Here is a 14769-nt window from a genome sequence, read left to right on the forward strand (position 1 = left end):
ACTACAATGCAATATGAGCTATTAAAGAGCCCCGAAGCAATGTGTATAAACACAGAGTTAGGGACAACTAAACCTGCCCAACAGGTACTACCAGGTAGAGAGAGGGATCTGGGGCACAAAGAAAATAGTGTCTTCAAAGGTGTTGGAGCTTGAGAAAACATGATGAATTAGGGAATGACAAGCAATTAAAATGGCTTTTTTATCAAAGACATCTTTGGGAATAAGATGGCTTTGGGGAAAGAAAATTAGCATTCCCCATATTTCTATTGCTTACATGACTTCATTCAACAAATACAATATTAATTGAGTACTTCATTTTGTAAGCATCTGCTTGGTTTGATCACAATCAGATTCTGTCCGGAAGCAGGCTATATTCTGGTAGAGAACCAAAAGATGTTTAAAAATATGATGTGCCAAGCATTTCTAGAATGACAAAATTAGGGTGGTACACCTATTTCCCCAAGGGAAACAATAGCTATAGAAAGAAAATATGAAAAAAAAAGAGATCAATGATTCACAGGAAAGTTTATATTTAACCTGCAGGCCTTATTTCTTACAAGAAAAACAGATTAATTAGCCACCAGCTAGATGCCTTGGAATGTGCTAGGCACTTTACACACTTTTAAAACTCTGAAAGAAAAAAAAATACCTATGAAGGCTTTCTGGAAGCATTATAGTTCATTCACATGAACCAATGATCTCAATTCATTGACTGTATTAAACACTCATGCCTTATTAATACATCTGGATGCATCCTCAGAATCTTTTACAGCATAGCACATGAGTCAGCCACAGTAGCACACAAGACTTGAACATAAGAGAGAACCTCTCTGACATCCCTATTTTAAATTGTCTAAGATAAATTAATGAATTAAACTAGGTCAGATGAAACATACATATGTCAAACAAATTGTTTTAAATGGCAATTGAATTGCTTTCACTAAAATGCCTTTTAGTATTATGCCCTCAGCCTACATTGAAGGATGTTACAAGTTGTGCCCTGATGAACTATATTGTAGTAAATACCAAAGTTATATCACAGTTCATCACATTTCAGTATCCGTTTTAGAAAGCCAAACTGGAAGAATTTCTACCAGTTTTCAGGACCTTATTAATTTTATTTCAAGGCACTGGTTTCCAGAAAATTCACAACTACATTTATAGACTACCTATAGCAAACTGATAGAAATTCATACATTGCCTTTTTATACTTATCCAACAGAACTTTCTTTTGACTATTACTTCTATGATGGTTAATTTTATTTGTCAACTCAACCAAACCAAGTAGTGTCCAGATTAAATATCATTTTTTGGTCTGTCTGTCAGGATGTTTCTGGATGAGATCAGCACAGATCTAAGGGATAGAGCCAATTATTCATATATTGTGAGTAAAATATTTATTATTCATTTGGTGAATTTGTGGTCAAATTAGACAAATCCTTATACTGAGCATTCTGGTAAGGTATGAAAAAAAGACTGTAGTGTGGTTAATGAAAAGATGTCTAGGAAAGAAAAATGAATTATTTCAAGCTGTAGGTAAATCAAGACAATCTTTAAAGTAAAAATAAACCCAATCCTCACGATCTCTTATTATAAAGGCCTTCTAGTCTTTAACTGAATTTAAAAATAAATCAAAGATATTTTCTAGGCACCAGCTATACTACAGAAAAGCCATAAGTACATATTTGTATTGGTTCTTCTTAGTTATACATGACAGTAGAATCCATTTTGACATAATTTTACAAGCATGGAATATACTTTGTCCTAATTCAGACCCCAGTACCTCTTCTTCCCCTTCCCTCTCCCTGTCTCCTGCTCCCTTCCCCTATTTAACTTTCTGACATTTATGCACAATTATTTTTTAAGTTTCTTGTAGATAGTACAATATTTTCTTTAAAAATTGAGGATATTGTTTCTAACTATGTGGACATTACTCAGAACTGACTGGAAAGATTTGTGTCCCCTCAAAATAATATAGAAATCTTAAAACCAAGTACCTTACAATATGACTTTACTAGAAGACAAAGTATTTACAGAAGTAACCATCTTAAAATGAGATAAATAGAAGGGGTTATAATCCAATATGACTGATACCTTCATAAAAAGAGAAAATTTGGAAACAGAAACACATAAATGGAGTCAACCATATGAAGATGAAGGCAGATCAGGGTGATGCCTATACTAACAATTTATCAGATCTAGAAGAGAAGCATAAAACATGTTCTTCCATATGACCTTTAAAAGGAACTAACACTGCTAACATCTTTATCTCAGACTTCTAACCTCCAGAACCAGAGACAATAGATTCATGTTGTTTAATCTGATACTTGTTTTTTGTAATTTTGTTATGCCAGCCATATTGAAATAACATAATGTGGAATAATCAAAGGTCAAGACAGTGCAAAAACAAATTTTCAATTGTTTGATATAAATAACCAATGTTTTTAAGGTTCAAAGAACTGTCATATAACTGAAACTGGGATATACCTTCAAACAGACAGATACATACATACATACACATACACACACACACACACACACACAGAAGCATACATTATTCAGAACCAAAGACAATTCAAACTTATTTATAAAATAAAATTACACCTATTTATTTGTTTAATTTTTTTGAGAGAGAGAGTTTTTAATATTTAATTTTTAGTTTTCGGTGGACACAACATCTTTATTTTATTTTTATGTGGTGCTGAGGATCAAACCCAGTGCCCCAGGGATGCCAGGTGAGCACGCTACTGCTTGAGCCACATCCCCAGGCCCATACCTATTTGTTATTAATGTTTTCAACACCTTCTGAGTATCTACTATATGTCCTTCAGAGTATAAGTTTCAGGACATTTATAAATAGGTTAATAAAAGCCTTATCCCCACCCCTTTCAGAAAATCCACAACATTTGTTACTTATGAGGTGATATTAATTTTGGTCTTTTGTTTGTATTCAATTAAATATGTTTCATAATAATTTTTCATAAGAAAGATCTCCTTTATCCCAAAGACTATGTTCTATGAACATGTTATGATAGATCCCACTATACAGTAAACATCCAATAACTAACAATTTATAATACAGTCAAATCATACAGTTTTATTCCAAATTAATGATACTATCAATTTTAGCAATTAAATTTTTCCAAGTTAATTCCGTCAGTGGGTTGAATCATTCTGAATAGTCAGGTGGAACTGAATTCTGAAAAAAAGAGTCACACTCCAGACAAACTCAAAGGCAAAAGTCTTATACTTACCACTTTCAAAGCAAGCATCAAAAATAAGATGTCCTTTCTTGGGTTGTCCACAGTATCCAGTTGGAAGCACCATATATTTGCTCACATTTCCTCCGATGGCATCATCATTTCCCGTATCATTGCCTATTTAAAAAAAAAAAAAAGATCACATGAAACAGAAATTAAAATATAGTTAGCAATACAAGTCCAATAAGATTTTTACCACTAACTTACCTTCTTTCCCACTCATGGCGGGGGGAGCAATTAAAAACACATTGTGATGCAGAGAAAGAGATACATTCTGAAATCAGAAAGATATTAGCTGAGATCTCACCTCTACTACATACTAATTTTCCGTGAACCAAAGTAATCAACCTACTACCCTTAACTCTCAGTTCCTCTAATTAATAAAAAAGAGGATAGATGGGGCCTGGTAGCAAACTCGTGTAATCCCTGTGGATTGGAAGACTGAAATGGCAGGACCATGAGTACAAAGTCAGCCCCAGCAACTTCGCGAGGCCCTAAGCAATTCAGCTAGACCCCTGTCTCTAAATAAAATATTAAAAAGGGCTCGGGAATGTGGCTCAGTGGTTAAGTACCCCTAGGTTCAATCCACTGTACAAAAAAAAAAAAAAACAGAGAGAGAGAGAGAGAGAATAGTACAACCCATTTTCCAAAGCTGTGTTATGAGAATTAGATTTAAAAATATCTAGTATCATTACTGAAATCCAAGAATGGGTCATCAAATTGTACCAATTATTTAATAATTCATATTGTATCTAATTGGTCACATATACTCAATTTAGTTTATTGTATAAGTAGCATTATGTCTTCTGAATGTTCTATTATCAAAAACAATTTGAGATCTACAATATTTTACCACATAATCATCACCACTGCATTAAGTACGTTCACAAATATCCCACGCATCCTAATATTTTAGCAAAGACAATTCAGTAATAAATGATTTTAAGTACTACTACAACAATATTTTAAAACAGCTTCACATATCCAGTGAGCTTCTATTCTTCCCTTCCTCACCTTTATTGTGTGTTAGCATCCATATAGCAAACATTCAGCCTTTGATTTGGGGGGATTGACTTATTTCACTTAGCATGATAGTCTTCGGTTCCATCCATTACCAGAAAATGCCATAATTTCATTCTTTATGGATGAGTAACATTCCATAGTGTATATGTACCACATTTTATTTATTTATTCATCTGTTGAGGACACCTAGGTTGGTTTCACAACTTAGCTATCATGAATTGAGATGCTATAAATATTGATGTGTCCACATCACTGTAGTATGCTGATTTTAAGTCATTTGGGTATATAAAAAAGGAGTGGGATAACTGGGTACATAGTGGTTCAATTCCAAGTTTTCTGAGAAATCTCCATATTGCTTTCCAGAGTGTTTGCACCAATTTGTAGTCCCACTGGCAATATATGAGTGAGCCTTTTTGTCCACATCCTTGCCAACATTTATTGTTGCTTCTATTCTTAATGATTGCCATTCTGACTAGAGAGGGAATACAAGAGTAGTTTTAATTTGCATTTCTCTAATTGCTAGAGATATTGAACATTTTTTCATATATTTGTTAACCATTCTTATTTCTTCTCCTCTAAAGTGCCTTTTCAGTTCTTTTGTCCATTTATTTGTCGGGTTATTTATTTTTCTGGTGTTAAGTTTTTTGAGATCTTTATATATCCTGGAGATTAATGCTCTATCTGAGGTGCAAGTGGTAAGGATTTTCTCACATTAGTAGGCTCTCTCTTCATATTCTTGATTATTTCCTTTGCAGTGAAGAAACTTTTTAGTATAATACCATCCCATTTATTGATTCTTCATTTTACTTCTATGCTTTAGGAGCCATGTTGAGGAAGTCAGTTCCTAAGCCAACATAATGGAGAGTTGGACCTACTTTTTCTTCTAGTAGGCACAGGGTCTGTAGTCTAATGCCTAGGTCTTTGATCCACCTTGAGTTGACTTTGTGCAGGGTGAGAGATATGGGTTCCATTTCATTCTACTACATTTGGACTTCCAGTTTCCCAGAAATATTTGTTGAAGATGCTATCTTTTCTCCAATGTATGTTTATGCGCCTTTATCTAGTATGAGATACCTGTATTTATGTGGGTTTGTCTCTGTGTCTTCTATTCTGTTCCATTGACCTTCATTCTGTTTTGGTACCAATGCCATGCCATTTTTGTTACTATAATTCTGAAGCATAATTTTAGGTCTGGTATTGTGATGCCTCCTGCTTCACTTTTCTCACTAAGGATATCCTTGGCTATTCTGGGACTTATTTTTCAAAATGTATTTCATGACTGCTTTTTCTATTTCTATGAAGACATCATTGGAATTTTTTTTTAACTTTGGGCGGGACATCACATTTTCTTTTTTTTATTGTTAGTTGTTCAAAACATTACAAAGCTCTTGACATATCATATTTCATACATTTGATTCAAGTGAATTATGAACTCCCATTTTTACCCCCTATACAGATTGCAGAATCATATCGGTTACACATCCACATTTTTACATACTGTCATACTAGTGTCTGTTGTATTCTGCTGCCCTTCCTATCCCCTTCCTATCCCCCCTCCCCTCCCTTCCCCTCTCTCTACCCCATCTATCCTAACTCATTTCTCTCTCTTGTTTTTTTTCCCTTTCCCCTCACTTCCTCTTATATGTAATTTTGTATAACAATGAGGGTCTCCTTCCATTTCCATGCAATTTCCCTTTCTCTCCCTTTCCCTCCCACGTTTTGTCCCTATTTAATGGTAATCTTCTTCTCATGCTCTTCCTCCCTGCTCTGTTCTTAGTTGCTCTCCTTATATCAAAGAAGAATTTGGCATTTGTTTTTTAGGGATTGGCTAGCTTAACTTAGCATAATCTGCTCTAATGCCATCCATTTCCCTGAAACATCATTGGAATTTTAATAGGAATTGCATTAAATCTGCATGACACCTTTGGTAGTATGGCCATTTTGACAATATTAATTCTGTCTATCCAAGAATATATGAGATTTCTCTATCTTCTAAGGTCTTCTTCAATTTCTTTCTTTGGTGTTCTGTAGTTCTCCTTGTAGAGTTCTTTCACTTCTTTTTTATATTGAGTCCCAAGTATTTTATTTTTTTAGGCTATTGTGAGTCAGATAGTTTTCCTGATTTCTCTTTCAGCTGATTCATCTTTGGTATATATGAATGCAACTGATATTGATTTAAAATCCTGCTACTTTGCTGAATTTGTTTATGAGTTGTAGAAGTTTTCTGGAAAACGTCATTGGATTAGACAAACAGGGATTAAAAAGAAAGGAGGAGGATGAGAATCAGAAAAACAGTAGAATGAATATGGTAAATCTTTCCTATGTTCATATATGAAAACATAACCAGTGAAACTCCACATCATGTACAACCTCAAAAATGGATCCCAATTAGAATGAATTATACTCTGTGTATATGTCAAAAGGTACCTACTGTCTTGTATATTTGAAAAGAACAAATTAAAAAAGATTCATCTAAAAAATATATGATTAGAAAAAAGATAAGAGGTGGACGCCAAATATAGATAAATAGATAATAGAGAGACACACTGCTTCTGAAAACTTTAGGTGGGCATGATTTTCACCTTTACTTTAACAGTTGACATAAAGGTCACCCCTTTTAATTTACAAATGTTGGCAATGAGTATGAGAGTAAATTAATATTAGCAGCTAAAAAATGTGTATTAAAATGGAATCCAATCAGATAAATTCTAGCACCTATTGTGCATATTTTAGGCTTCCCATTTTCAAAATTATAAGAATAGATACATTGGCATTTTAAGGACTACAAGTACACTTAAATATATTAAAGTAAATATTATATATATTCATAATGTCTATATATACATATATATAAAGATACTTTCAATATTTCACTGACAAATGTATGTATGAGACATAAATTCATCAAATGTTAGAAGCTGATACTAAAATAAGCTTGGTATTTATGCTAATTTGGTCAAAAATCAGGGGAAAACAAAAAATCTTCCCATAATAATCATATCTTACTTTTGATAAATAATTCACTTAAAATCTGTTACAATTATATGGAGAAATATGGTGTTATATTAGGTTGGAAGTTTTCTTGAAGTGACTTATTTTTTAACATTTTAGAAGTTTTAATCCACTTAAGATGTAAAAAAAAAATGGAAAGAACATAATTTTCAACTTACAAAAAAATCCCAATGAAATGCTAAACCATAACTTCTTCAAATCCATCACAGAACTGACATTAGAAAGTAAAGCAAATCACCAAATATCAAAGAAAATCAGGCCCCACAAAAAAGAGAGAGGATGACTCTTCTATGGTAGGGCACTGGAAGAAGAAATACTGGTTCCCCTTGCAAGTAAATAAGAATCTTAAGGTAGTTTTTTTTAATTATGAAAGGTTACATACAGGAAACATGAGCTTATAGAATACTGGGAATTACAAACATATGAGGAATTCATACCCACTTTCAGAATCTTCCATATAGGCCCCTATCAGTTGTTCTAGAGAAATATCAGAGCCAGAGCACTAGACTCAAAACTGCACTTATTTGTGGTACATGCCCAAAGAAGAGGGGTGGCTTTTGTTATCAAGAGACATGAAGCTCTTCCAATGTTCTTGTCTCTTATCATAAGTAAGGCCTTATGCCATTAGGGGAGAAAGAGCAAATTTTACAATTCAGTACTCAAGTGAGAGACAATTCAGGAAGAGGAACAATAAAAGTAACATCCTCTACACCTGGAGGAGAAGCAGGAAACAGTCCCAGGCCCAGGATTCTACACTGAGACTTTTAGAGGCTTCCTACATCATGGGAAGGAGGAGAAATCAATTTCACACAAGATCCATCAAAAATTAAGGCAAAGTTTGATGGCACAAGAAAAAGAAGCAGGATCATTTTTAAAACCCACCTCAAAACCAAGGAATATAGGTCCTTTCTAATACTGAAACTAGACTAATACAGCAGAATATACTCCTGCTCTCTCAAAACAAAACTAGCAAGCATGGAATACGCAATGCTCATCTACTTCTTGAGTATGAATATAAGCATAGAAAGAAATGCCCATGTGGCACAGTTACCTAGGAAAACACAAAGTTTAGAGTAGAACAGAACATTGAAGAAAAATTCTCAATCACCTCAGCCAGTCTCTACCCTCAAGAATAAAATAATGCTGGAAGAATTTGAAGCCAGTGGCAAAATGAAAGTAACCATAGTATCAAAAACAGCTGAATTCCTGACTAGGTTGACATAAATCCACACAATGACCTAGGAAAAAAAGAGTATCTATTTTCTAGTGAAAAACAGTATTTGTATAATTCTCTACTGTTTCAACTATCTATTCAGAATTTAATCAAAAATTGTGAAACCAACCTATTACAGCCAAGTCTGACAAAGGAAAACCTTCTAGGAGTTTCCATCTTGCTGACATGTAAAAACTGTTTTCTAGTCCATGTTACTCAGGATGTTTTGGAGTCTTGGCTACTGCCTGAAATAAACTTATAACTAAGAATATCTAAAAAGAAATTGTGAAACGTACAAAAAAAATCAAGAATAAACAATCTATTGTGTGGAGAGAATACAGTAAACAAAACCAGACTCAGAAATGACCAGATATTGGATGAATTTTTTAATTAAGATTGATATGTTAAAATCTCTAGTGAGTGAAAAAGGAGGATAAACTCATAAATAAATGAGAAATTTCATCAGAGAGGCAGAAACCACAATAATAAGCTAAAAAGAATTGATAAAACTAAAAAATGCAGTAGTAAGTATTTTTTAAAGTCTTTAAAGCATTTATCAGTAGACTTGACATAGCTGAAAAATAAATCAATTAGTTCTTGATGTATAGAAATAAGCTGAACAGCAAGAAACAGGAAAGAGAAAAGAAAATGAAACAGAATATACCACACAAGAACTGTGAAACAAAATCAAAATAAGCTATATGTATAAATGGGATTCAAGAAGAGATTTGAGAGAAAATGGTTAGAACTTCCTGACATTACAACATCTAAGAATTTTCCAGATTATGAAAGACATTCAGCTACAGATCCACAAAGAATCTAATAGAATAATTTTTAAGCTATATAAGTAATATTTAAAAAACCCACAGTTTATTATGATTTATAACTTAAGTGATTTCAGTTCAAGATCAATTGGCCCTGTGGCTATGGTTCCATGGAAGTACAACATCACGGTTGCACATGACAGAGAGGCATTCATGGGAAGCAAAAAGAGAGAAAGGAGCAAGAGCCTCAATATTCCCTTCAAGTGCATGCCTTAAAATGACCTAACATTGTTCCAAAGGCCCTATCAAAGTTTTCACCACCTCCCATTAACAGGTAGAAGGCCAATCCTTTAAGATATGGGCCTTTCCAGGACATTTCAGATAAAAACTATAGCAACAAGATGTCAATGCTCTGCAAATTCAACACACTCACAAGAAAATACTCAGTGAGCAGAATCTAATATTTACATGGAAAACCTGTATAACTAAAATACAATAGTTTTAAAAGAATCACAAGAGTTTGGAGAATAGACATCTTTTCAGCTAATTTTTAAAAATACAAAAGCAATTCAATGTTTTGAGGAAAATATTTACTAATTCATAATCAGTAATCCATAATCTATAAGTGACCTTACATAATACATGAAAATTAAAATGAATAAAATGCCTAAATGTGAAACATAAAACTTCTAAAAAGAAAATATATGGATTAAATATTCACAAAAGAATTAAATTGGATACATACTTTATATTATATACAAAAATTAACTCAAATGGATCAAAGATCTAAATTTGAGAGCTAAAACTAGCAAATCCTTGGAATAAACTTAAGAAAATTTTTCATGATATTGATTTATAATTTGGCAATGAGTTGTCACATATCACATGTGATAAAGGATTAATACAAAGAATATATAAAGATCTCCTAAAGTTCAGTAACAACAACAAAACTTACAAAATAGAGGACTTAAATGAAAAATTTTCAAAAGAAAAAATACAAATTATCAAAAAGCACATGAAAATATGATCATCAACACTAGTCATCAGAAAAATGCCAATCAAAAACAACATGAAATATCATTTCACATTCACTAGAATGGCCATTATTTGAAAGAGAGAGAGAGGGAAGGAAAGAAAGAGAAGGGAGGGAGGGAGGGAGAGAGGAAGGAAACAAGTGTTGGTAATTTCTGATGGGAATGTTAAAGGGTGTGTCCACAGTGGCTCTTCATAAATTAAACATAAAATTACCATGTGATTCAGTATCTTCACTTGTATGTAAATACTCAAAAGAAATGAAATCAATGATTCAAACACAATGCACTCTAGTATATAAAGCAACATTACTCATGATAGCCAAAAAATGAAAACAACTTAAGTGCCCATAAACAAAGAATATTTTTAAATGAGATATGTACATATCACAAAATATCATTCAGCCATGAAACTAATCAAATTTTGATACATGCTACCACATGGATGAACCTTGAAAACATTATTCTAAGTGAAATAATCCAGATACAAAAGGATAACTAGAGACACCTAGAATTTTAAAATTCATAAAAAAAGTAAAATAGAGGTTACCTGGGGCTAGAAGGAGAAGATAATGAAAATTTATTCTTTGATGGGTACAAAGTTTATGAAGAATGATGAAAAAGTTCTGGAAATGGACATGAGTGATGGTTATACAAAATTACAAATGCACTTTATACCAATGAAATTATACTTACTATGGTAAATTTATGTTTTGTTTATTTTACCACAATAAAAAGTCACCCAAAATTCTAAAACATGAAATAATGGGAAGTGTCTTTAAATTTATTTATTTATAGATAGATAGATTTCATAGATAAGATACAAAGATCACAACCCACAAAATAAAAAAGTTACAAATTGGACCTTATCAACATTAAAAATTGAGACTGAAAAATAACTTTACAACACATATATCAGACTCTTCTTCACTACAGAATATATATGGTTGTTATATAAATTCATTAAAAGAATTAACAGTCAATTGGGAAATACAAATTGAAACTAAATGTAATATTATCATACACTTATTAGAAAAGTTAAAATCAAAGGAAAAGGGTTGATAATAATGAAGAGCATTTGAAACTTTTATACATTCTGAGTAAGAAATGCAAAATAGCATAGCTGCTTTTAAAAATAGTTTGGTATTTTGGTATTTTATTATAAAGTTAAATATACAACCTAGTATTCCATTCCTAGGTATTTATCTGAGAGACATAAAAATCTACATGTGACTGTTTATAGAAGTTTATTCATAATTACCAAAACCCAGAAACAATCCAAATGGTTTCAACTGATGAATGTAGTAGCAGTTGATGGTACTTCCATACAAAGGAATAGTAATCAGCAATAAACATGAGCAATTTGCTAATACCTATGACAATAAGACTGAATCTCAAGTATATTACACTAAGTGGAATAAGTCTGTCTCAAAAGGCTTTATCCATTATAATATATTTATATAATATTTTAGAAAACTCAAAACCTTAAGTATTTTTTAAAAATCACTGGTTAGATATGCAGGCAAGAAAAGGGAACTGACTATAATGTCATCAAAGTTTTGAACCCTAAAATAATAAATAACCCTAAATAATAAATAACCCTAAATAACTTAGCTAAGTTATTCAGAACATCATCTCATCTGCTAGAATGCATACTGAGTGTGTTGGGGGTTAGGTCTGCAACAATGATATGAAAATTATTCCAAGAATATCCCTAAGGTCCTCATAGGGACAGTGGAGAAGAAGGCAGTTGCTAAGACAACTTGTATTAGCCATGAGAAAATAACAAAGACCGGACCTATACTTCTTTCATTAACTACTAGAAAATAGACAACTGCATATAAAAATAATTCCTTTCATACTTGGATGACAAAAAGTGCAAACCTGTGAAGCATGAAAGAATGTATGAAACAAAGTAAGGCTGACAATAGTCCCATATTTTAAAACAGTGACCCTTTCTAGAAGATGATGCAGTAAAAAGAGTTCCTAAGCTGAATATGTTGGGTTTTCTCAGTTGAGGAAACAGAAATAAGACTTTGAAGAGACTGAGGTAACTTATATTTGGGGGTCAGAACACTGAAGAAGAGGGAGCAAACCTGCCTAATAACTTCCTGAATCTTTGAATATTAAGTCACATAGAGTGAAACTTCACAAAGCTAGGCAACAAATGACCTAAAAGTTATAGACTAAACAATTTCTAAAATGCATGCAGTGCTGGTAAACTTCAAGTTGCAACAGCCAGAGTGGAGAATTCATATTTAAAACTTTAGATAGCAGATAGATACTAGATATGAACACTTGGAAACTGAAAGTTGAAACATGTCTAGGTACATCAAAAAACATAAAATACAATCTTAAATTTAGCAAGTTATGTATAAAATTGTTTGCAGAAAAAAATACTGCTAACAGAAATTAAAGAATTCCTAATGAGGAGTTTGTAACTGGGCTGTGAGGTGCTCTAAACCTTGGTGGACCTTGCTGCCTCTGTCTCTTTAATGCAAGGGGAAGCAATGGAGAAGGGTGGAAAATGGTAGAGGTGTAGATGTTACCAGAGGAGGAGACTGCAACTGGTAAGAGGGCACTGATAGAGTTACCAGAACCTGACCCAGGTTGCAGACTACTGTGACAACAACTATACACTGGCTACAGACAAGACAAAAGCTTTAGAAGACACCAAAGCATATGCAACACATTCTCTAGCTATCAAATAAATGCACTGGCCAACAATGTACTCCAACTGGTGAACATCCAGTCCTCTTACCTTCAGAAAACACAGTCTTCCATCAATCATACCTCATAGATTGTGTATATTGATAAAGAGAAAGTATCTCAAAGAGAGATTGGTATTTTGACCAAAAATAAGAATACATCAAGAACTCACAAAATACTAGCACCTGCAAATATGGAGCACACTGTAAGATATATTTGGAAATCTATCAACTACACAGCTCTGGATGATGTGGGCCATGGTGTCAAGCATGGAAATAACCAGTCTGCCAGAACTGTCACACTGTTGAGAACAAATCCTCCTACTCAGAAATCAACAAGTCCTCCCATGTCTCAGGCCAGGGAACATTGGGAAGGAATACTCCTTATATAAATCCCTGGAACTTGATAAACCCCCAACATTTCCTAATTTCTATATAACCAGTCCTGCAAGACTTGGAAGTCAGCATAGTCAAGGCAGGACAGCTTCTTTAAATAAGACACCAAGGACACACAGTATAAATAATGGAGGAAGTGGAAGTTGAGAAAATATTGGAGGCAAGTAGTATTGGTGGCATTCCCACTGCTGTCCCTACACCTTTACCACCCACTGTTGGATCAGCTCCTGGTTCCCAGTATGGCACAATGACCAGGTAGATTTCTACCACTTCTTCGACATCTACTGGTGTATACAGACAAACTGTTCCCGCTGTGACTGCTCAGCCTCATGTTAATGGAAGTCCACTGTATTCCCAAAATTCAATAGCTGATAGACCAAACTCCACCACCTTCATCGCCACCAGATGACATTCCCAAGTTTGATGAATTTCTACCCTCACTCCCACCTCCTCCAGTGGACTATGAAGATGAGGAAAGCTGCAGTAGTTTCAGTATAATTATCCATATGCAGATGGAAATCCTGCCTGGGCCCCAAAGAATTATATTTAGAAAGTTGTTGCAATATATGATTATACAAAAGTTTATACAAAAAACTGTCATTTATGGATGGTGCAATCATTTATGGAATAAAGGAGAATGATGATGCCTACTATGAAGGAGTCTACAACTGAGTGGTCTCTTCCCTTGGAACTACATTGAATCGATCATGCAGTATGCTGATTAATTATTTCTTTTCTTTCATTTTTTTTTCCTTTAAAGTAGGTTCTTATTATTGAGTCATACTGTGAAACTACTGTGGTTAATTCTTGATATTTAAAATGTACACATATTTTCAGAACATGCTGTTTTGTTGGTATATTTAATGTCCACCTGTAAGTATAAATCTTTTATGCTCATGGACTACACATTGTTAATTTTATGATCAGCCTACATTTTCTGGGGAATCAGGGTATATTTAACAAATCATTAATCAGATTGTACCATTACATGTTTCAGTGTGCATAGTTACTAATACTATATAAGACTAATATTAAAAAGAAAACATAAATGTTGGTGCTAGTCATAGTTTTTGTTTAGATTCTCATCTAAAAAATAGTTTAAAGCATGCATAAAAATATATGTATTGAAATATACTTAAAAATTCTAAGATGCTTCTAATTTGTGTAATACTTACCTGACATATTCATTCTAGGTGAGTCTCTAAGGTATACATGCAAAACAAAACAAAAAGCATTATGTGTAATGTAATTTATACCTAAGTCTTTTAATGAGTGAATTTGCATTATAAAATTTTTCCATTCATAAATATATAAGTAAACCAAACTTTTTTTCCTTTCCTTCACTGGTTTGCTTTTTTAAAA

General features: G+C 33.1%; 1 protein-coding gene and 1 pseudogene across 1 annotated transcript in view; one reads left to right on the plus strand and one right to left on the minus strand.

Annotated features, from left to right (window-relative positions):
* Agbl4 (AGBL carboxypeptidase 4) overlaps positions 1–3483 on the minus strand; it is a 1244450-nt gene extending 1240967 nt beyond the window's left edge. Inside the window, exons 1-2 of the mRNA XM_071618599.1 lie at positions 3468–3483; positions 3255–3377 (exon numbers count right to left, since the gene is read on the minus strand). Coding sequence (XP_071474700.1) covers positions 3255–3377; positions 3468–3483 — 139 coding nt within the window. The remainder of the gene's footprint in view (positions 1–3254; positions 3378–3467) is intronic.
* A 9347-nt stretch (positions 3484–12830) lies between these two features.
* LOC114100279 (abl interactor 1-like) lies at positions 12831–14132 on the plus strand (annotated as a pseudogene).
* The last annotated feature ends 637 nt before the right edge of the window (positions 14133–14769 follow it).

This window comes from Marmota flaviventris, chromosome 10 (assembly GCF_047511675.1).
Source record: "Marmota flaviventris isolate mMarFla1 chromosome 10, mMarFla1.hap1, whole genome shotgun sequence".
Classification (NCBI taxonomy): Eukaryota; Metazoa; Chordata; class Mammalia; order Rodentia; family Sciuridae; genus Marmota; species Marmota flaviventris.